This window comes from Bos indicus, chromosome 4 (assembly GCF_029378745.1).
Source record: "Bos indicus isolate NIAB-ARS_2022 breed Sahiwal x Tharparkar chromosome 4, NIAB-ARS_B.indTharparkar_mat_pri_1.0, whole genome shotgun sequence".
Classification (NCBI taxonomy): Eukaryota; Metazoa; Chordata; class Mammalia; order Artiodactyla; family Bovidae; genus Bos; species Bos indicus.
The window spans coordinates 77,497,897-77,520,287 of record NC_091763.1 but is presented as its reverse complement, the minus strand read 5'-3'; the positions used below and the strand labels follow the sequence as shown (position 1 = coordinate 77,520,287).

At 59.2% G+C, this 22,391-nt stretch overlaps 2 protein-coding genes across 5 annotated transcripts; one reads left to right on the top strand and one right to left on the bottom strand.

Moving 5' to 3' along the window:
• Positions 1 to 3,610: 3,610 nt before the first annotated feature.
• Positions 3,611 to 13,068, top strand: AEBP1 (AE binding protein 1). The gene is made up of 21 exons (XM_019958951.2): positions 3,611 to 3,934; positions 5,589 to 5,990; positions 6,536 to 6,598; positions 6,726 to 6,797; positions 6,942 to 7,076; positions 7,153 to 7,233; positions 7,688 to 7,765; positions 7,889 to 7,972; positions 8,091 to 8,144; positions 8,787 to 8,896; positions 8,974 to 9,113; positions 9,411 to 9,495; positions 9,592 to 9,736; positions 9,833 to 9,918; positions 10,083 to 10,206; positions 10,477 to 10,673; positions 10,767 to 10,946; positions 11,147 to 11,498; positions 11,579 to 11,718; positions 11,863 to 11,962; positions 12,182 to 13,068. The coding sequence occupies exons 1-21, from the start codon at positions 3,682 to 3,684 to the stop codon at positions 12,811 to 12,813; spliced, it is 3,513 nt and encodes a 1,170-aa protein (XP_019814510.2). The 5' UTR covers positions 3,611 to 3,681; the 3' UTR covers positions 12,814 to 13,068.
• A 102-nt stretch (positions 13,069 to 13,170) lies between these two features.
• POLD2 (DNA polymerase delta 2, accessory subunit) lies at positions 13,171 to 21,096 on the bottom strand. Of its 4 annotated transcripts, none has more exons than XM_070788015.1 (11): positions 21,020 to 21,096; positions 19,512 to 19,771; positions 16,372 to 16,493; positions 16,046 to 16,169; positions 15,770 to 15,884; positions 15,398 to 15,626; positions 15,031 to 15,111; positions 14,723 to 14,880; positions 14,383 to 14,510; positions 13,793 to 13,894; positions 13,171 to 13,436 (listed from the first exon to the last, which is right to left on the bottom strand). In XM_070788015.1, the coding sequence occupies exons 2-11, from the start codon at positions 19,729 to 19,731 to the stop codon at positions 13,276 to 13,278; spliced, it is 1,440 nt and encodes a 479-aa protein (XP_070644116.1). In that variant the 5' UTR covers positions 19,732 to 19,771; positions 21,020 to 21,096; the 3' UTR covers positions 13,171 to 13,275. The 4 variants fall into 4 exon arrangements, with proteins under 4 accessions (XP_070644116.1, XP_019814511.1, XP_070644119.1 ...); XM_019958952.2 differs by having other exon boundaries at positions 15,398 to 15,596; XM_070788018.1 differs by lacking the exon at positions 21,020 to 21,096 and adding an exon at positions 20,877 to 21,004.
• Between the last annotated feature and the right edge of the window lie 1,295 nt (positions 21,097 to 22,391).

The following is a 22,391-nucleotide window of genomic DNA, read 5'->3' as shown; positions in this document are numbered from 1 at the left end:
TCCATCCTGGGTCCCTCTTCTCACCCAGGAAGCTGTCGCATCTGAAAGATTAACAAGGCAAGCCCCCGCCCTACAGTGATTTCCCTACCCCTGTATGAATGACCCTACCATAGTGGGAAGAGGGTGGGTTCCATTCCTTCCCATCTCTGCTCCACCTCCTCACCCCCTCCCAATGTGGGAGCTTCTGGCTCCCCACCCCGCTGGGGGCATTACTGAAAGGGGCCAAATGGCCCTGGTGCCCCAACATGACAGCTTTGCCTACATGTCCACCCCCTCCTGCCCTTCACTGCAACCCACAGGGCCTCCTCATTGCACCATTCCTCCCAGATGGACCTTGCTACACACCTCTGGAGTGTCCCTGCTCCTGACCCAAGGTGGCAGCACCCTGCACCCCATCCCAGTCTCTCTCCTGGGGCCCTCCCACCCTGGCAGGCAGCCCTCCTACAATGGCCTTTCTCAATGGCTCTCAGAGGTGAGCTCTTGGCCCATGAGCTAAACAGGACCCACCCCAGTCTGGTCAGAGCTTGAGAGCACAGGCCACACCTCTTCCTCTCCCCACCATGGCATCTGTGGGCTCCACCAGCCTGACCTTCACAAGGCTGCAGGAAAACTTTACGCATACCATCTCCCTCCCTCCCCAGCCCATGTCAGCTGCCCCCAGAATGCCCCCTCCCCACTCTGGAAGCAGCAAGGATAGGTCCACCAGGGTGAGACATCACTTTGCCTCTGCCTGTCAAGTCCAGTCCTGTTGTGGCCCCTAGGGCAGGCCTCACTGTGCCCGAGGGAAAGGCCCAGGCTTCTCCATAGGAAGCTGGAGGTGGGGGGTAGTGGGGGGCCCAAGATGTCTGGCAGACTCCCAGACTAGCTCAGGAGAATCCTTGGACCTGGATACAGATGCCCCACCTGCTGGCAAGGGGCGCTGGACCCCAGGAGGGTGAGTGGCAGCCACAGGAGACATCAAGCCTCCCACCTCTTGGCCTGCCTCTTCCTGGCCTGGGCTGCTGCCCTTGGGGAGTTTGGCTTAGATGACAGGGCTCCTCAGCAGACAGGCGTCTCCTCATGGGCCCAGGTCTGCGCGACTTCCTGAGTGCAGGTCTGAAAGCTGAGTGGAGTCCCAGCCCTGCTCCCTGAGGGGAGATACAGGCCTGGCACAGACAGCAGTCACCAGCCCCCTCACCTGCCCAGACCCTCAAGGGAGGCGGGGAGGGCCCCCAGCCCCCTGCCTCCCCACTCCAGGGCCCAGCTTCCCACAAGTCCTTGCTCATGTTCCTGTCGGTGACTCACTGTGGCTGAGGAAAAGTTTCTCTTTATTTCTTTTTAATTTTCTTATGGCTTCTATTTTCCCTGGCAGAGGATGTGGAGCTCAAATCTGATCCATGTGTGAGCCAGCTGAACTTGGGAGCTGTTCCCAGGGAAGTGACGTTCTAGAGCTGCCCCCTCCCCTGAGCCTCGGGCCTCCCTACTGGACACACTCAACTGGGGGCCACAGAACAAATTCCAAGACAGAAGTTTCGAGAACGATGATTCAGAGGCTCGCAGAGGACATTTATGGGTAAGAGCTTGCTCCATCCTACTCTGCCAGGACAGCAGGGCAGGGTCAGCACAGGGACAAGGAGGCCTGACTAGGGGTGGGGGTGAGGCGTGCTCCGAGAGCCCAGGTGGGTGGCCTTGGTCTCCTCAGGGAAGCGACAGGAGCTGGGAGTGAAGGGAGGGCCTTGGAAGAAAGAGGTGAGAGAAGGCAGAGCCCCCTGGGTCCTGCCCCTGCCCCCAGTTCGGGGCTGAGCCAGCAGCCCCCACAGCGCTCCTCCTCGGCTGCCTCCTGTTCATCATCTCAGGGCCTCCTGAGACAGACAACCTTGGTTCAGGGCTGAGTGCTGCTAAACTTGTCCCATAGGCTCCAGGTGTACTTTTCTTGCTTCCTCATCCCATCAAGGAGGAATGTTCTGGGAGCTCTGGCCTTGGGTGTCATACCCATCTGAAGCCAGCCAACACTTGCCCTTTGAGAAGCCACGTGGAAATACCAGGCACGCATGGCAGCACATGGCACCCATGGCAGACATTACTAATCGATCTGGGATTGTCTGACTAACCCATCTATGTACCACAACCCCACACCCCACCCCCCCCAATCAATGCGATAGATGGAGGCACAGGAAACACAGTTTTAAAAAACTGGGATCTGGTAAGAGGAAAGAGAGGAATGCCTGTTTGTCCTTGTTGGGATGTCAGCTTTTGGGAAAACAGTGTATCCCTAGAGGTCAAGCAATGTTCACCAAGGAAACAGTAAAAGAAACTATAGGGGAAGAGGTCTGCCCGAAAACATCTGTGGCTCCGATTCAGGTGGTGAGTGATCTGTTCCCATGGCAGGTTCCAGCACACAGCTTTGCACCCACCAACTCTCTCAGCTGGTGCACGTCCTCAGGAGTAGTGTCTTATCTGCTGCCTCCTGCCTCCTTTCTGGGGTTCTTAATCTGGGGTCCCTCCCTTTGCTGCTGGGAGTTCAGGAGAGGGCAAGAACGCCCTGAACTTGTATAGAAATTGCTGTGTCCGGGCTGAGTCCCTCCATGCCCCTGACAGCCCATTTCTATGAATGATGCATACAATTTAATAAAATGTGAAAGGCATCTCCTCCTTCCTTGCTCCATCTCTGACTCCCCTCCAAACTTGTCCTTGTATGTCAGTATCGTCGGAAGGGAGAGGCAATCTTAAATGGGGGATCCTACTTCCAACAGAGCAGTTAGCCGTCCTCAGGGCAGTTTTGCACCTGTCCCTGGCTACAGTGAATTCCCAAAGTGTGGTGTCTCCCTGAGGGCCAGCATAGGAACGGGCTCTCATGGACCTAGGGGGTTAGCTGAATGTCTGATTGAAGACTCCAGAGACAGGAAGGGATGGGTTGGGACTCTCCTGCGGGTCTGTAGAGGGGGTAAGGTCCCCGAGGCCAGAATCCATAGCTTAGCTCTGCTCTCAGGGTTCCCGCTCACCTCCAGCAGGCTCTGGGGCATCCCTGGGGCACCGCCTCCAGTTCCCATCTGGCTTGGGGGTGGTATTGCAGACAGAGCTGGGCAGGGGCGTCGGAGCCCTGCCACTAGCACCCTCAGGACCTCACAATCCCTCCAGCCCTCCTTCCCCTGGGCCTTCCTTCCTAGGCGCGGGGCCCAGGTCCGGGACACCGCCCGCAGTTCCCACTTCGGGAAGTGCCAAGCGCGCGCGGCGCCTGGACTGCTCAGCCCCCCCGCAGCCCCTCCGTCCACGCCCGGCTCCTCCTCCTCCTCCTCCTTCCCCCCGGGTGGGGGGAGCCGGCTCCGGAAGCCCCGGCGCCCCCGCCCCGGCCGCCACTGGCGCTTTGGAGAAGGCGGTCCGCGCGGGAGCGCGCCACGCGGGACCTGAGCTCCCAGCCGCCGCCAGCGCCTTGGAGCCCCCTGACCATCCCTGAGCCCCCACCGACCCCTGAGTCACTGCCTGGCCCGGAGCACCCCCGCGCCGCAAGCCGGAGTCCCCTACCCACCCCTAATCCTCCCACCCGCCCCTCCCCGGATCACCCCCCACCCCTCCCCTAACAACCCCCGCCTACCCCCCGCCGCTCCGGAGTCCCCTGCCCGCCCCTCCCAGGACCCCCCTCCCCGCACCTCTCCCCCGGAGCCCCCTCCCCAGCGCCCCTGCCTCCCAGTGTGTGCTGTGACCATGGCGGCCCTGCTCGGGGCACCCCTGCTCGGCTGCCTCCTGGTGCTGCTAGCGCTGTGCCCCGGGGGGCGCCCGCAGACGGTGCTGACCGACGACGAGATCGAGGAGTTCCTCGAGGGCTTCCTGTCCGAGCTGGAGTCCGAGCCCCGGGAGGACGACGTGGAGGCCCCACCGCCCCCTGAACCCACCCTTCCTGCCCGCAAACCCCAGACAGGGGGCAAGCCGGGGGCGCGTCCGGGGGTGGCCGAAGAGGGTAAGAGCTTTGGGTAGGGGTGGCCCTTGGCGTGATGGGGGGCCGCCCGGACAGCCGTGCACCACAGGTGAGAATGGCGGGCCTCGGTAGGGTTTGGCCGATGTCCAGTCTGCCCAGCGTGAGGAGTGGATCCGTAAGGCACAAGAGAGCCCAGATGTCTGGCGGGACAGTGTGCCAGGCAGAGGTCAGCGCTGGCTGGTAGCCCTCTGAGGTTGGGGACACATCCAGCAGGTCCGCTACCCAGTGGATTGGGTCCTCCCAGTCCCTGTTGCACAGCCCGCAAACCCCTGGAGGGACTAGACTCGAGCTAACAGGGGACTCGGCAGCCCCCTCCCCAGGGTAGTGTGAAGGTGATGGGCCCTGCTGTCTCAATGGGGCCACTCAGCCTGATTGTGGCACACACTGTCTGTGCCACACCACTGCCAGAGACCCAGCATCCAGCCTCCCCTGGGAAGGATCCCCAGCACTCTGCTGCCTGGCCTCCTACTCCGGGAGTACAGAGGCAGGGAAGGGGCTGCAGAAGACCTCCTGTCTCCTCAAGGCTTCCAGGAGCAGCGGGCAGTGATCCAGGGTTATTGTGAGGATTAAATGAGGTGATACATCACCAAAGCATTTAGCCTAGTGCCTCTTATATAATCAGTTGTCAATAAATCTTAGCTGTTTATCATGACCTTCTGGAAGGTGGGCAAGGGTCTTGCTGATCTCTCTCCCAGGAGACTTCCAAGGCACCATCCATCATTCCTGAGGTCAGCAGCCCCTCCCCTTTGTCCTGCTCTAGATCTTTCCTGGCTCCTCCCCCACCCCGGGGGATGGGTTCTGGGACCCGTCTCAGCACCCCTCTCCATTCCAGGATTGCTGTCCCGGCCTCTTGCTTGCTGCTGGGGCAGCTCTATTTCTCCTGGCTGTCTGCATTTTGTAGATTTTCCTGTATTTCAGTCACGTGGCCCCCACAACTCCATTATATTTTCAGCGGCATTTGCTCAGGGTCCTGGAAGATTCCTACAGGCAACCCCAGGCCCTGCCCTTGCTCCCTCCCTCCCCCAGACTCTGAGATGGGCAGGCATCTGCAGTACTTGCCTGTCCCTCTGGCCTCTGCATGGCCCTAGGATACCCTGTGGTTATGGCTTCCAACCTGCCCCAGGCTCCTTAGTCCTGGACGGGGGATCATGCATGTGTATCCCTTTTCTGTGAAGCTTTTCTAGCTCCAGGGGGGCCCCAGGCCCATGCCCTTTACTTTGTGTGAGAGGAATGAGACTGCCTCCCCCTTCAGACTGGGTGCTCCTTCAGGCCTGGTGGCTTAGTCACCCTCTGCTCTTTCCATGACCAGTACAGAATAGTGAGCCCTGACTGGCCAAGGGGCCATGTGGAGAAAGAGTGGATTGTGAGGTGCTTCTTGGGCAGATGGGAGGATGAGGGCCTGCTCCTGAGAAGCTGAGCCAACCAGGCCAAGGTGTGGTGGTGATAACATGTCTCGCAGACAGAAAGCCTGGGTTCCAACCCCAGCTCTTCCATGACCACAAGTGGCTTAACCTCTCAGTTTCCTTGATTTGGGAAACACAGAACTACCAACAGCCCCTTTGCCCACCTTGCGTGGGATACCTAGGGCATAGAGGGAGCTCTTCATTGATTTGACCTGAATGTGCATCTTGAACAGTGCCTCCGGGAAAAGCTAAAGACAAAGGGAAGAAAGGGAAGAAGGACAAAAGCCCCAAGGCGACCAAGCAGCCCCCGGAGGGGTCCTCTAGGCCTCCCAAAAAACCCAAGGAGAAGCCACCCAAGGAGAAACCTCCCAAAGCCACCAAGAAGCCCAAGGAAAAGCCACCCAAAGCCACCAAGAAGCCTAAGGAGAAGCAGCCCAAGGAGAAGCCCCCCAAGGAGAAGCCCCCCAAGGAGAAGCCCCCCAAGGCCACCAAGAAGCCCAAGGAGAAGCCCCCCAAGGCCACCAAGAGGCCTCTAGCTGGGAAGAAGCTCTCCATCCCAACCCCCTCTGAAAGCCCGCAATGGCCACTGCCCCCACTCCTCAGCCCTGACCACGAGGAACTACCCCAGGAGGGAGGTGTGTACTGGGCTCTTCTGGGGTTCAGCGGCTCTGACCTTCTGGGCTGCAGAGGGGTGGTGGTGAGGGTGGGTCCCTGAGTCCCTGCCTCTTGCAGACCCTCAGACCAGATGGGTGCTGGGGCCTCATTGTTGTCATGGACACAGCAATTCAGCTGAGGCTCCCACAGTACCACTCCTTCCCTGGGGAGGGAGTGTTTGGTGGCCTCGTGGGTGGGGCTAGCTCTCCACGGTCCTGGGCTCTGACCCTTGAGCCCCCCAAGAGCCACCTGCCCGTGTGTTACTGGGCTGTGAGCCTGCAGGGTACCCCCCTGCTGGGACAGCAGATCCTCCCAGACAGCGGTGCCTGGATTCCCCAGAAAACTATCCAGCTCTCTGTCCCTCCAGAAGTGCCAGCAGGGCGCTAAGGGCCCAAGCAGCCCAGGCCTCCCTGGGAGTGAGCTGTTCAGAGGGTGTCAGCAGGGCCCAGGTCTTGTGGAGCCTTGCTGTGGAGCCAGTGGTCAGGGTAGGCCTCCCATCCACACGCCCCTGGGGTCTGTGTTGCAGGTGGACCCCTCCCAGATCCCTGGGGGGGTCCAGGAGAAGAGACCGACGTGGAGCACCAGCCTGGTGAGTGGGCACCAGCCACCTGGCCTCAAGGGACCAATCACCTTGGCCTGCTGGGTTTCCAGGGTGGGGCTAGGTGGGGGCATCAGGGAGTATCTTCCACGAGGTGGCCACAAGCACTCTCCCCCAGAGCCGGAGGAGGAGACGGAGCAGCCCACGCTGGACTACAATGACCAGATAGAGCGGGAAGACTACGAGGACTGTGAGTAGGGTCCACCGTCAGGGAGGCCCACCTGCCCTGCCTCCCCAGCTAGATCCTGACCCCTTGCCCGGGTTTATGATAGTCCACTCGGAGGCCCCACCTTCCCTGACCTTGGCCCGGCTCAGAGCCCACCCTCTGCCCTAGTTGAATACATCCGCCGCCAGAAGCAGCCCAGGCCACCCCCCAGCAGGAGAAGGCCAGAGAGGCCCTGGCCTGAGCGCCCTGAGGAGAAGGCTGAGCCGCCTGGGCGGGGCTTTGAGGCCCCAGAGGAGAAGATCGGTAGGATGTGGGCAGACTTGGGGTGGGGGTGCCAGGAGAGGGGGCTCTGGCCCACCCCTGCCTCCCACCTCCACAGAGCCGCCACCTCTGAAGCCCCTGCCACCCCCGCTGCTCCCCGACTATGAGGACGGCTACGTGATCCCCAACTACGATGACAGTGAGTGCCCAGGGCCCCCCGCCTGCCACAGCTGCATCCCAAAGCCAAGCCACCTGTATCTCCAGCTTGGTGGCAGTGACCTTACCAACCCCACTGTCCCCGCCACCCCCTCCAAGCTGCCTGCCCTCATCTGATCTCTTCCATCAGGCTGGGTCTTCCTGGCTCCTGAACTTAGCTCTTCCCTGTTGCCCTCTGTTCTGGCCTATTCTTCCTCAGCTCCGTGGGTGTCACTCTCTGACCCTCCTGAGCTCCGCCGGTCCTAGCCACCCCTCACCCCTCGGGACTTTCTTCCCTTCAAAGCTGCCGCCTTCCTCTCCCTCCTGCACGGTCCCTTTGGACTCCATTCCCTTCCTCATCTTGCCCACTGGGCTCCTGTGAACCTGGCTGGGAGCTGCTGGGGTGGGGTCCTGGGACCAGCCTCAGGCCTTCTCATCAGGACTCTCCCTCCCCACAGTGGACTATTACTTCCGGCCTCCCAAGCCCCAGAAGCCCGACACTGGCCTGGAAACAGATGAAGAGAAGGAAGAGCTGAGTGAGTGGACCCAGACTGTCCCCACCCCTGGGCCAGCCCCCAGTGCAGGCCTGACCCCCACAACACCTGCCTCCTGAACTCCGGGGCTAAGCCAACAGGACCCTCCCACCTTCCATCCTTCAGAGAAACCCAAAAAGGAGGGCAGCAGCCCCAAGGAAGAGGAGACAGATGACAAATGGACTGTGGAGAAGGGCAAGGACCCCAAAGGTGTGTCTCTGGGGGCTGGGGGCTCAGCCTACACAGCATGGGTCCTTGCGAGAGGCCAGCCAGACTCCCAGATGCTCTGGGACCCTTATCACTGCCTCCTCCCTTTGTTGCCCCCCAGGGCCCCGGAAGGGTGAGGAGTCGGAGGAGGAGTGGGCTCCAGTAGAGAAAATCAGTGAGTGAGGGGTGTAGAGGCTATGGTGTGTAAGGACAGCGGGGGTTGGAGGGGTTGCAGGATGGATATGGGGACAGGGGTGTGGTGGGGGCTGTGGGTATGTGTGGGGGCTGTAGGGTGGGTATGAGGGCTGTGGGGCGGGGCAATAGCAGCTGGGTAAGCATGATGGGAGAAGTGACCCATCCAAGGCCACATGCGAGTCCCAAACCCAGATTTCCTGCTGGCACTCTAGGCCTCCAGGACTCTCTCCTGCTCTTAAAGTCCTGTGGTGCAAAAGGGAGAGACCCTGGAGTGTCTGCCCTGGGCCTGACCCCAGGGACAGAGCTCAGGGCACAAGGCAGGTGTGCAGATGGCCCTGATACAGACAATGCCTGTGACGGGTCAGGCCCTGGGGTGGCCGTCCCTGTGATTTCATGTAGGCCTCATGGCCCCTTGGCACCTGGCATCCTCAGCACATTCCCCGGAGGTGGAACCTGAGGCCCAAGGAGGGGAAGTATGGGCTGGGGTGGAGCTGCCCTAACTGGCACCTCCTGACGTGAGGGGAAGTGGGTACTGGGATCCTCCATTCTGGGTTTGGTGAAGGGAGGGACCGATGGAGGGGTGGAGCCAATGGGCCACTAGCCTGGGGTGCCGTGTCTCCAGAGTGCCCCCCCATCGGGATGGAGTCACACCGCATTGAGGACAACCAGATCCGGGCCTCCTCCATGCTGCGCCACGGCCTGGGTGCACAGCGAGGCCGGCTCAACATGCAGGTGGGTGTCAGATTGGGCCCTTCTCCCCGCTGCGTAGGGGCCCCCTGCACGCTCAGCCTCCCTGCTGTCCCTGACAGGCTGGCGACACTGAGGACGACTACTACGATGGGGCGTGGTGTGCTGAGGATGACTCCCAGACCCAGTGGATAGAGGTGGACACGAGAAGGACCACCAAGTTCACAGGCGTCATCACCCAGGGCCGCGACTCCAGCATCCAGTACGTCTGCTGGGCTCACAGGCACTCAGTAGGGATGGGTGGCTCTGAGTCCCGTTCAGAACCGTCTGAACCCCCTCTCCTTGGTTATGGCCTGTCAGCTCCCTGAGTCCAGATGAGCAAAGCAACCACCCACAGCCATGCAGCAGGCATGGCAGCCTCTCTAGACCCCCAGCTAGCCCCACATGTGCTAGCTCTGGGTTCTTGGGCTCAGAAGAGAGGGCTCAGGCCGCTTGAAGGCCTGGGCCTTAGCCTGGGGTGGGGAGAGCAGCCTTGCCCTGACCACCATCTGCCCCCCAGTGACGACTTTGTGACCTCCTTCTTCGTGGGCTTCAGCAACGACAGCCAGACGTGGGTGATGTACACCAACGGCTACGAGGAAATGGTGGGCACCTGAGCCCTTGGCTCTACCCTCCTCGTCTGGGCCACAGGTGGGTCTCCGCCGGGGTTGGGGGCTGCTCTTAGGCCTGCCTCTTCCCAGACTTTCCACGGGAACGTGGATAAGGACACGCCCGTGCTGAGCGAGCTCCCGGAGCCGGTAGTGGCCCGTTTCATCCGCATCTACCCACTCACCTGGAACGGCAGCCTGTGCATGCGCCTGGAGGTGCTGGGGTGCCCCGTGTCCCGTGAGTGCCTGGGGCTGGCAGGGGCACGGACGGGTGGCTGGAGCAACCTGGGGTGGGCTGGCAGGTGGACTGCTCAAGGTCCTGCCTTCTCTGCAGCTGTCCACAGCTACTACGCGCAGAACGAGGTGGTGACCACCGATGACCTGGACTTCCGGCACCACAACTACAAAGACATGCGGCAGGTGGGGTGCTTGTCCTGAGGCTGGGGTCCTGTCCAGGCACTGGGCTCAGGGCTAACAGGTGCTTCCCCACAGAACAGACAGGGCCGTGGGAGAGGCATGGTCACTGGGGGTGGGTTGGGGGCAGGGGGCAGGCTGTGTAACTCCCTGTCTTTTCTGGCACCCAGCTGATGAAGGTGGTGAACGAGCAGTGCCCCACGATCACCCGCACATACAGCCTGGGGAAGAGCTCGCGAGGGCTCAAGATCTATGCCATGGAGATCTCGGACAATCCCGGGGATCACGAGCTGGGTGAGGGCCCCTGCAGCCCCCAGGACCCCCTGGAAGCCTGGTCCTCCCCAAGCCCAACAGATAGAGGCAAGGCCCGGTATTGCAGCTGAGCCTGCACTGTTGATGTTGCCAGCTCACCACCTCTCACCTGTGTCTTTGGAGCCCCTCCTGGGCCCTGCAAGCCTCAGCCACTCCCAGTCTGGGAGTGAGGCCGGTTTGGGTCCTTCCTCAGATCCCCTGAGCCTCAGGCCTCAGGAGGCTGGCTGGTTGCTGAGGTTCCTACCCTCACAGGGGAGCCTGAGTTCCGCTACACAGCTGGTATCCACGGCAATGAGGTGCTGGGCCGAGAGCTGCTGCTCCTACTCATGCAATACCTGTGCCGCGAATACCGCGATGGGAACCCACGCGTACGCAGCCTGGTGCAGGACACGCGCATCCACCTAGTGCCCTCGCTGAACCCTGACGGCTACGAGGTGGCAGCGCAGATGGTGGGTGGAGGGAAGGGGGTCAGGGTGGGGCCTGGTGGGGCAGGGCTGGGAATGGGCTGCTGATGCTGACCCCCTCTTTCCCGGCTTCCCCAGGGCTCAGAGTTTGGGAACTGGGCACTGGGTTTGTGGACGGAGGAGGGCTTTGACATCTATGAGGACTTCCCGGATCTCAACTCGGTGCTCTGGGGAGCTGAGGAGAGGAAATGGGTCCCCTACCGGGTGCCCAACAATAACCTGCCCATCCCTGAACGCTACCTCTCTCCAGATGCCACGGTGAGGCCACAGCCTGGCCAATAGGGCCTGGGGGCAAGTCCCGGTAGAGCTTGGGACTTGGGGGTGGGTTGAGGGAGACTGAGCCCAGGTGCTGAGACTGCAGGGTCTCCGAGGGACCAAGGGGATGTGAGTACTGCTGAGGGGTCTGCATGGCAGATGATGGAGGCTGTGGACCAGACCTCTCCCCTGGCCACCCCCAGGTATCCACGGAGGTCCGGGCCATCATTGCCTGGATGGAGAAGAACCCCTTCGTGCTGGGGGCAAACCTGAACGGTGGCGAGCGGCTTGTGTCCTACCCCTATGATATGGCCCGCACACCCAGCCAGGAGCAGCTTCTGGCTGCGGCCATGGCAGCCGCCCGGGGAGAGGATGAAGAAGAGGTATCTGAGGCCCAGGAGACCCCAGACCACGCCATCTTCCGCTGGCTGGCCATCTCCTTCGCCTCTACCCACCTCACCATGACTGAGCCCTACAGGGGAGGATGCCAAGCACAGGACTACACTGGTGGCATGGGCATCGTCAATGGGGCCAAGTGGAAACCCCGCTCTGGGAGTGAGTTGGCCTGGGAGGGTCTGTGGTGGGGCATTTGGCATGGGCAGGGGTGACTGCGGCTCTGTGTCTGCCCCGCCCAGCTATCAACGACTTCAGCTACCTGCACACCAACTGCCTGGAGCTCTCCATCTTCCTGGGCTGTGATAAGTTCCCTCATGAGAGCGAGCTGCCCCGAGAGTGGGAGAACAACAAAGAAGCTCTGCTCACCTTCATGGAGCAGGTGTGGGGGCCACCGTGGGGACTGGCGGAGGGGTGGGGCAGCATTTGGGGAGAGGCTGGTGAAGGGCTGGGGGACCTCCTGGACAGGACAGGGAAACAGCCTGGGGGGAGGCCATGTAGACACCACCTTGCCTCCTCCCTGCAGGTTCACCGTGGCATCAAGGGGGTTGTGACAGATGAGCAAGGCATCCCGATAGCCAATGCCACCATCTCCGTGAGTGGCATTAACCACGGAGTGAAGACAGGTACACAAGTGTACAACTATACCCCACTTCCCAAGATGGGGGACCAAACCTATGCATGCCCTTGGCAAAACAAGTCTGGCCTGCCCTGCCCAGGAAGTCCCTGCTCCTCTGGATCCTGACCAGAGGGAGGGCTGGAGGGGCTGCAGGTTTCTCAGACAGAGGTGGGGCCTGGGAGGGAGGGGGCACTCCTAGATAGCCAAACCCATCCTCCCTCTGCAGCCAGTGGTGGCGATTACTGGCGTATCCTGAACCCTGGTGAGTACCGCGTGACGGCCCACGCGGAGGGCTACACCCCAAGCTCGAAGACCTGCAACGTGGATTATGACATTGGAGCCACTCAGTGCAATTTCATCTTGGCTCGCTCCAACTGGAAGCGCATCCGTGAGATCATGGCCATGAACGGGAACCGGCCCATCCCACGCATCGACCCATCGCGCCCCATGACCCCCCAGCAGAGGCGCATGCAACGCCGCCGCCTGCAGTATCGGCTGCGCATGCGCGAACAGATGCGGCTCCGACGCCTCAATGCCACCACGAGCCCAGCCACGACCCCCACATCGCCCCCTCCCACTCCAACACTGCTCCCCACTGCCGACCTTGCCCCCTCCCCAGCCCCAAGTTCTACACTGGGGCCCTGGCAGTTTCTACCAGAGACCACAGTCAATTGGGAGGAATCGGAAACGGAGACGGAGACGGAGACGGAGACCTACACGGAGGTGGTGACGGAGTTTGGGACAGAGCTGGGGCCTGAGGAGGAGGAAGGGGAGGAGGGGGAAGGAGAGATGGTCACGGGCCCAGACTTCCCCTTCACCACAGTTGAGACCTACACAGTGAACTTTGGGGACTTCTGAGAACAGGTCTGCCAACGCACGAGCTCGCACCAGTAGTCACACTGCCCTGACCCGCTCCGCGGCCATCAGCACAGGGAAGGCCCCCCGGTGTGGGTTCTGCCAGGAGGGGGCATGAATGTGATGGAGACCTAAGAGCCAGGGTCACCTGCTTCTCCGCTGCAGGACTGGGATGGGGCTGGACGAGCAAGCCCCAGGGCAGACTTCTCAACCACTTGCCCAGGCCACACCAATAAACCAAGCTCACTGGCAGATGTATCACTGACCACTTGCCATCCTGACCAGCCAGGAGAGGGGAGGAGTAGGGAGGCTCCTTCCACAGGAGTGCCCCAGCCCCACACAGGGACTGCCCAGCTCAGCACCAGTAAATAGTTAGGCTTTATTTACAGAGCCAAAGCTGTCATAGTGCTGACGCCACAGGGAAAGAATGGCCAGGGCTTCTCTGGACAAGGCTGCCTTTGTGAGTCAGGGACCCAGACCCAGGCCTCCCAGGTCTTCATCCTCTGCCCCGAAGCCTGAGAAGCTGATGGGCTGGCAGGCCAGGCTGCGCAGGTTCACGAGACAGGCGGTCTGGGTGGTGCTGAAGTCTGGGACAGCCACCAACAACACTGTCTGGTCTTCGGGGCCTGCAAAGAAGCCAGGTGGGAGCCCATCTTAGGTTCTGGGTGAGCCCGATCTCAAAGGGAAGTCACAAGAGGTAAACAGGAGCCCTCCCCCACCCCCTGCCATCAGCACCACGGAGCGCTGACCACAGAAGCTCCTTGAGGCCAGAAATGAAAAGGGCCAAGAACACTGTAAAGGTCCAAAGCTAGAGCCACACTGCCCAGGATAAGCTCTGGCAGGACAATTTCAGCCCTTGCAGAGCCTGGCCTGTCCACCCCACGGGGGCCTGGACACCCAACACAGGCCTTCTCTGTGAGCCTTGGGAGAGCATGTCCCTCATGACAGCCCAGGCCTGGGGCCCGCAGAAGACAGAACTTACCTTGGATGATTTTAGAGCCAAAGCTGGGGGTGTTGCCACAAAAGTAGACGTGAGGGCACTCCGGAAAGATAAATGGGTCGGTTTTATAGAAAGGGTAACAACCTGGAGGAGGACGAAGTACAGTTGAGAGTGGGACTTCTCAGCCTCACACAGGAGACATCTGCACGTTTGGGATGGGGCTGTCCCATGTAGGACATGGGGCACCATCCCATACATAAGACCCTGCAGCCGTCACAACAAAAATCCCTCCAGACTTGGCCCTGTGACCCCAGAGGCAGGGCAGTGTGTTGTGCTGCTGCCGCCTCTGTCCTTCTCGGTGGGCAGGGGGCAGGGTGCGGGACTCTTGACTGGCTCAAGCTCCCAACATGCTCCCACAGCCTTCAGCCCTAAGTAGGGCCTTGGCCATAAACAGAGATAAAGACTCCAGAGTAGCTCCCAAAACAAAGGTCACGCTTTGGGGCTTTTCCTCAGACAGGTCATAGCAAGGCTGGTGGGTGCAAATCCATGCTGGGAACCCTCTGAGCATCAGTGGAGCCCCTTTGGTCTTCCCCGACCCTTTGCTCCCACCTCACATGTCTAAGCCCCGTTACCTAGGGTGTCAGGGGCTGTGGGGCTGATGTGCCGGACTTGCAGCGTCCACTCCAGGATCTCCAAGTGATCCTCCATGCTGCTGTATCGGAAGATGTCACTCACGTTCTGTCCCGACGTCCCCAGGAATCTGCAAGTCAAGGCTCGGCTGACCCCACCCTGGGGGGGCCATCATCTGTGCTCCTCCCACAACAGCTGGCCCGGCGCCCTCATAGCAGGTTCCCAAACCCCGCTTGAAAAAGAGCCCAATCCCAGGTGGGCTTTCTTGCACCCCTGGGCCCCATCCTCCCCTCTTGCTGTCACCAAGGCAAAAGGCCAGGGATCAGGCTGGAGTGGGGCTACCTGACTCCATCGATGGTGGCCTGGTAGGGGTTGGTGACCAGCTGGAGCGTGGAGTAGGCAGTGGCCAGAGGGAACATGCAGGGGTGCAGGGGCTGCTGGGGAAGCGTGTAGTTTGTTGGGTCAAATTCGCCTGGCATCACATCCACGGGCACGGAGGCCTGGAGGGCACAGGGGCAGGGGAGCCTGTGGGGCCCAGTGCCCTCCACAGTCACCCTGCTGGAGTCCACTCCCCCTGCCCACCTTTCAGTGCCCATCTGCACCGCCAGACACTCCTGGTCCCAGGCGCTGGCCTGACCCAGCTCACTCACGCTCAGCTGCAGAAGGATTTCGTCCAGCATCTTGACAGCCTCCACACTGGCAGCCTGGGTTTTCTTGGTCAAGTACTTGGCCTGGGAGTAGAAGTACATACACAGGCTGTCAGGTCTCAAGGGAGACTTAGATCAAAGGGACACCCAGAGCCCCTGCCAGGAGGCTGAGAGCAGAGCAAAGCCTGACTTATCGAGGGACAGTAAGAGTTCTGGGCCTCTGTCCCCACACTACCCTCAGGAGGGAGGTTTGAGAACGAGGCTGGGTCCCAAAGCACCAGAGGTTCCTGGGTCATCAGATCTGCAAGACCCCATACCCAACCCTCCGTGGGGAAAGAGAGGCTTGAATGCAGGCAGGTGGGCACCATACCTTGTTGATGGAGTCTCTGCTCTGCGTGTTGTGGCTGAGGAGGTTCCCGGCAAGGATGACCCGGGAGACGTGGGCGGCACTGCACTGCTCCCCTTCATCCCCAAGCTGCCCTGTCACCACGTCCACCAGCAGCTGGGTGCCCAGCAGGCTCTCGCCCCCTCCTCCACCCAGGCCCAGACCAGACACCAGCAGCACAAACCTGCCAGAGAAGTCGGGGTCCTCTTGGGTGCTGGGAAAGTAAGGGGATGTCCCAAGAGGGCTGTTTGGAGCTACTGGTGAGGCTCCTCACCATCACAAGGAAGCAGGGGGGATAGAGGCAGCGACTGTGACTCCCCTGGACCACTGCCTGGACCCTGGGCCCCAGCTCCTCACCTGTCTGTGTCGAGGGGGCATGCAGGCTTCTGAGGGGCAAGCCCTGCAAAGCAGTGGTCCTCCACCAGGAACTTTCCATCATCTCCTGCAGAGCCCAGCACAGCCAGGACCGTTCCTGGGGAGGAGCAGGATCAGGTCTGGGAGGAGCCTCCGAGAGGCTACCACCCAACACGCTACCATAGTCTAACTCTCTCCCTAAACCCAAATTCATTGCTCCGGGAATGCAAGTGTGAGCCAGCACCCAGATGCACAGGCCACCCCCTCTCTACTCCCTACCTGTGACCAGCTTTGACACATCAATGGTGCCCTCCAGTTTGATACGCTGCAATTCATCTTCCAAGATCAGTTCATCATCTGGGTGGATGTATTTGCTCCGAGGAGGCTGGGGGAGCAGGTTGTGCTGGAATTCAAAGATGGCAGTGGTCATGAGGCCAGGGCCCAGCAAGGCTCCGGTGCTCGATCAGTGAGATGGCCCTGCAGCCAGCAACCCTATGGCAGAGGCCCAGCCCTGATTCTCTGGATCCAAGGCAGGTAGCCCCATCGTGCCCTCTGGGATGGGAACATTGTTCTGGGGATGACGTGTGTGAGCCAGCTGGCCTTACCTCTTCGCTGACCTCCCGTAGGATGGAGGGCTGGAGTGGCATGGCCTTGAAGAGGGTCCCCACCACACAGCACTTCTCCCCGGGCTGCAGTTCACACAGCTTCTTCACTAGGACTCCACTGCCTGTGCTCAGAGAGAATGTGCTCAGCACAAAGAGAATGTGCTCAGAGACCAGGTGGCCCTCCTCTGCCCCATGAAGCACTGGCCCAGTCCTCACTGAGCACTGTGGCCCTAGGGCCCTGTTCTCCACCAAGAGGGAGAGAACATCAAATGCAAGGACCCCCTGGACCTAAAGGATCGGCCCCAGGAGGACAGAGGGGCTCTGGATGCTGGGTGTCCTTGCAGGAGAGGCAGACATGCAGAGAAGGCAACGTGAAGATGGTGCAGGGGCAGAGACCAGAGGGATGCGGCCACAGGCCAGCAGTGCGGGGTCAGTCACCAGAGGCTAGAAGGGCCAAAGAAGGATCAGAGGGAGCGTGGTGCTGCCGACACCTGGATTTCGGACCCCTGGCCTCCAGAGCTGGAAGGGAATACATTTCTGCTGTTTGAAGGCACTCAGTTTTGGCCTTGTTGTTTATGACAGCAGCCATGGGACGCTAATGCAGAGTTCCCTCACTTATACCTAAAGTATAACACTGATTTTTAGAAAGAGGTATGCCAAGTCTCAACACAGCCCTGCTTGGACAACACTATAATTTCCTTTGCAAGTCTATTTTATCGACCCCACAAGTGCCTTGTCTTCTGAAAAGAGATACCCTAAATTCAAACTTCATATACCCATCCACCCTGTTCTGTTCTTTGTAAAGTCAGACAGCCCTGTTCACTCTGAGCTCCTGAAATCCCAGAGAGAACAAACAGGAAGCGTCAGGGATGAGGAGCAAGACAGGCGTGGGAGAGCCATGGAATGCAGGGGTCACTTGGGTGGGCAAGAGGGAGGAGCCAAGGCCCCAAAGGCCTGAGAGTTTGTTAGGACTTAGACCCTAAGCCTGGAGGAAACGCTAACAGGGTTATGGGATGATGTGGACTTGGGACCAGCCCTTTCATTAGCTGGGTTCTCCAAAACAAGCCCTTCTTGCCCTAACCCGAACCAATAACATTCCACAGATCTACACCCTGGGGAGCAAAGGAGAGTAATTCAGAGTAAGATAGGGAGGGTGGCACAATGCCGCCATTCTAGATAGAATGCCAGACACCAACGGGAACAACAGATCTCAAAGCCGTGATATCCACTGAGCCTTCACTCAGCCCCAGGGAGCTGTGCCCAGCCCTGAGCCTGGAGCTCTTCTACCCCCGACAACATATCACTGGAGATATTATCACACACTACCTGGCTGAGGAAACTGAGGCACAGAGAGATTAAGTAACATGTCCAAGGCTACACAGCTGAGATCCAACATGCACGTCTGAGCACCAGGCAGAACTGCACACCCCTGTGCTGACAGGAGGACATCCATCCATTCCAGCCTGTGGGCACCAGGCCAGGCTCCAGCACAGAGAGTGAACCCGAAGGCCCATCCTTGCTCTCACTGAGCTTCCGGTGCAGAGGGAGAGGCAACAGCAGGAGATGAGGGATCCACTGCTGGGACAAGTGCCACGAACAGACGGGAGCGAAGGCAGTAGATGCCGAGAAGGCCCTCCTGGCCCAGGCAGCCTCTCAAGGCACAGGACTTTTAAAGTGAGGTCGTGAAGGAAGCCTGGGGATGGAGTATGCCAGATGCAGGGAGAGATGACAGCAAGAAAGGGCTTGAGGTGTTCAGGAAACTTGTGAGTAGAGACGAACTCTGCCAGAGGCTGAGCTCTGGGGAGGAAACCCGGCCACATGGAGAAGCCACGTGGTGAGTGAGGGATGCTGCCCCACTGTCCTTCATCCAGTCAAGGCCCCACTTATCATGGGCTCCTGTCCGAATTCCTGGCCCTACTCTGTGAGCAGAATAAAACAGCTGTTTCCTGTTACTGGGCAGCTTTGTGAGAAGAGAGACCTGGTACCACAGCAGGTTAAAAGGTGACATTGACCTTGGCTCGAGGAGAATGTCTTTGAGGATGTCAAGGAAAGCAAGAGAAAGGCCAGAGGAAGGAGACCCTTCTTATGTGGCGGAGAAAAGGTGAATAATACTTCTGCCTGAAGTAAAGAAAACGGAAAACATCTTTAATATGATGATGTAGCTAGGAGAATCCCAGGGACGGGGGAGCCTGGTGGGCTGCCGTCTATGAGGTCGCACAGAGTTGGATACGACTGAAGCGACTTAGCAGTAGCAGTAGCTAGGAGACTGGGTCACGTATTCGCCTGGCTGCCTATAATATTAATAAAACCAGAGCTTCCCAGGTGGTGCAGTGGTAAAGAATCTGCCTATCAATGCAGGAGATGTGGGTTCCCTGGGTCAGGAAGATCCCCTGGAGTGGGAAATGGCAACGCACTCCAGTATTCTTGCCTGGAAAATCCCATGGACAGAGGAACCTGGTGGGCTACAGTCCATAGGGTCACACAAAGTCAAACACAACTAAAGTCACTTAGCACACATGCACACAACCCAGCTGACCTGACGGGATAGAATGGACCTGGGAGCCAGAGCTTTACAAAGCTTTTCAAGTGCTTCCAATGTGCGACCTGGGCTGAGACCCAGCATGCCTGGTGCCAGGTGGCGGTTGGGGGTGGGGGGAAGGCAATAAAAATGAGTAAGACACAATTTTACCTACAAAGTTTCTGTTTAAAGGCACAACAGATTAATTCAAAACTACATGGAAAGCCACTCTTTTTTGGTTTTTTTTGCTCACCACGTGGCATGTGGGATTGCAATTCCTCTACCAGGGATCGATTCCAATTCCTCTTCCATGCCTCCTGCATTGGAAGCGTGGAGTCTTAACCACTGGACCAGCAGGGAAGTCCCAGAAGCCACTCATAAATATTAAGAACGGGGTGATGCAGCATCACCCGAAAGTTGAATGTGGTGCAGGGTGGGGAGGGTGGGAGTCCTGCTTCACCTGGAATAACTTAAAGCAGGAGAGATCACCAAGGAAGAACCAGGAAGAAAGAAGAAGGTCTGCACTGTCCAGGTCACTTGATTAGGAAAGAGAGACGACCCCAAGGGGCAGGAAATACATATCCAACAAACCTGGAAGCATTTCCCCAACCTCATTACTTACCCCAGCGCTGCTGGGCCCTGCTCACCAGGAAGGGCCTCATCTGGATGAGACGGGTGGCATAAATGTGGGCATACTGCCGGCTAAAGCTGCGCTCTCCCAGCCGGAAGGGCTGCGAGGAATTGGTGTAAGTCACCACAGGCACCCTGGCAAAAGTGGCATTGCTGGCTGATGGCGGAGACAGCAGAGTGTGGGCCCTCTGGGCAGCCTGCTCAGAAAACATGGCCCTGCTTGATGTGTCCAAGCCAAGGAGGAGGTGGTCCCTGTGAAAACACAAATGCAGTCCTGCAACCCCAGCCCACATGCACAGCAGACGGCCAGAACAGCACCTGGAACTTACTGTGTTGGCTACCCATGTCTCACCCAGGAACCTGCATCCAAAAAGGGAGATGGAGCAAGTTAGGGAATGCCTCTCCCACCTAGAGCTCTCGAAACCCGGCTCAAGTGTCCACTGCCCGTTCCACACATCTACCTGGATGACTATCAGGGCTTCAAGCTCCACACGCCCCACATGAGGGGATTCCTCATCTGCCCCCATCCAGCTCCCTGGCACCTGCCCCATTTCAGGGCGTGAAGACAGCCTTATTATTATACAAGCCTACCATAAAATAATAAGCTTATGATTAAATAACAAAACATACATCAGTCACTCCTCTGCTCAAAACCCTCCAAACGGCCCCCGTTTCATGGAATAAAACCCCAGGTTCCTACAGTGGCCTCAGAGATCGGCCCCACTGGTCCTGCCCTCCTGCCCACCCCGCCCCCACAACCAGGAGAACTGCTCTCCTCCCTCCCATACAAGCATGGTCCACTGCCATCTCTCCTTCAGGTGTGCTCAAACCTTCTCCTGCATCCCTCCCCTGGCATGTCTGCTCCTCCAATGTTTATTGTTTTTCATAGCATTTACCTTTCAACAAACAATACCTTTTAAGCTTATTGTCTGCCTCCTCTGAGTAGAATTAGAGCTCTAGGAGACCAGAGGTAGCAGCATTTAAGCCCACTTTTCAAAAGCAGCCCCGAGCCTGAGTGAGATGTGCCAAGAACGTCAAATCAACAGCAGGTCCTAAGATCAATACGTGGAGCAGCTCAGTCTATACAGGCGTGCAGGGATGATAACAGTTCGCATGTAATGGGTTAAATAGTATGTGGTACTAAAACCGGTATCTAACCCCACCGCGTTTTTTTACAGCTCTAAGTGGCTTGAATTCTGTCCCTATCGAACAGATACTGGGCCGGAACTGTATCTGAATTAACTTTCTGCCCCAAAGTGCAGAGCAGTGGCAGCACTCCGGCCGCAATCTGCACTCCGGCCGCAATCTCAAAGGAGCCGCTCGGTCTGAAGCCCCAGACCACGGCCCCAGCACGCACCCTGGGGCCGTCTTGGGGGTACAGCAAAGACCCTGCTCAGACTTCCCTCGCGAGATGCCGCTTAACCCGCCGCCACGCGTGGACACCAAGAGAGCTAGCCCACCCCATCTCCACGAGGTCCAGGGAAGCAAGACCCTACTCACCTCTCCGCACGCCACGGCCCCGCCCCCTGCCGGGCGCCATCTCCCGCCAATCCGCGCGCCTTGCCCCGCCCACAGAGGCATCCCACCAATCACCGAGCGTTCCACCATGCTTTTCACCGCGGGACCCGCCCGCCACCGCGCACCGCCTCCCGCCACTCCGCGCACCTCGCCCCACCCTTGCTGTATCTCGCTAGTCCCGCGCGGTTTATTATGCTAATCACTGCGGGGCCCGCCCACCGCCTCGCCCCGCCCCCTGCCAATCCGCACGTTCACTGCGCAAGCCAAGACACGTACCCCGCCCCTTAGCCCTGCGCGTGCGCAGGGTTACGCCCCACAGGTTGCTGGGCAACGAAGGGGGTGGGGGCCAGTGGCTAGGGACCCGTGCGCATGCTTGTGCGCACTGTCGTACAGACCTCGGCCCTTCGTCAGACTAGTCACCTCGCGTTCTCGAGAACTGGCGCTCTTTGCGCCACCACAGGACCCCTCTGGGGTGCCCGCCTCTGCAGTGGGCACTGCTGACAACAGGGTGGGCGGACTGAGGCCAATGGTTGCAGCGATTACTCCGCCGCAGGCCCGAGGAGTAGATGGGGCACTGGGATACTGGAAGTCGGGAGAGGGCTTAGAGTTAGGGTCAGGACTAGGGAAACTGGCTGTCTAAGGCCCTACGCACAGGGTTAACAGGCCTCCCAGCCTCCGCCCAAAACTCCTCAGTCTCTGTTGTCCTCACTGCCCCTCACCTTTCTCACTCCTGCCTACCCACCAAGACTTTCCCATGCCATCCTCCACTTCATGGGGGCTCTTTTCCGCATCTCCACCAATCCACAGAATTCCTAAACGAGCCCTAGTGGCCCTTCCGCATGAAGCTTCCTATTGGCTTCAACCAGAGCCGGGATTCAGTCTCAGGCCTTTCTGGTTCACTCTGCATCTGTTTCCCAAGTACCGGTCTTGTTTTTGGAACAAAGTAGGAAATGGCAACCCACTCCAGTGTTCTTGCCTGGAGAATCCCAGGGACCGGGGGAGCCTGGTGGGCTGCTGTCTATGGGGTCGCACAGAGTCGGACAAGACTGAAGCTACTTAGCAGCAGGAGGAGCAGCAGGTAATAGTTAAAGATAACACATAAAAGCCCTTTCTGTGGACCTGACACTGTTTTAAATTCTTGACACATACTAATTCAACTAATCCTCAAATAACGCTTTGAAAATGCGGAAACTGAGGCACAGGTCACATGGCAGGATTCACCATGTGAGTAATAACCAGGATTCACCCCGAGGCAGCCTGACTCTTTGCCCTAACATGTATGTGTTCTGGCCCTCCTCTTGTGCAGGTCAGCTGAACTTCCCATCTAATTACCCGTTACTTCATTTTGCCCCTG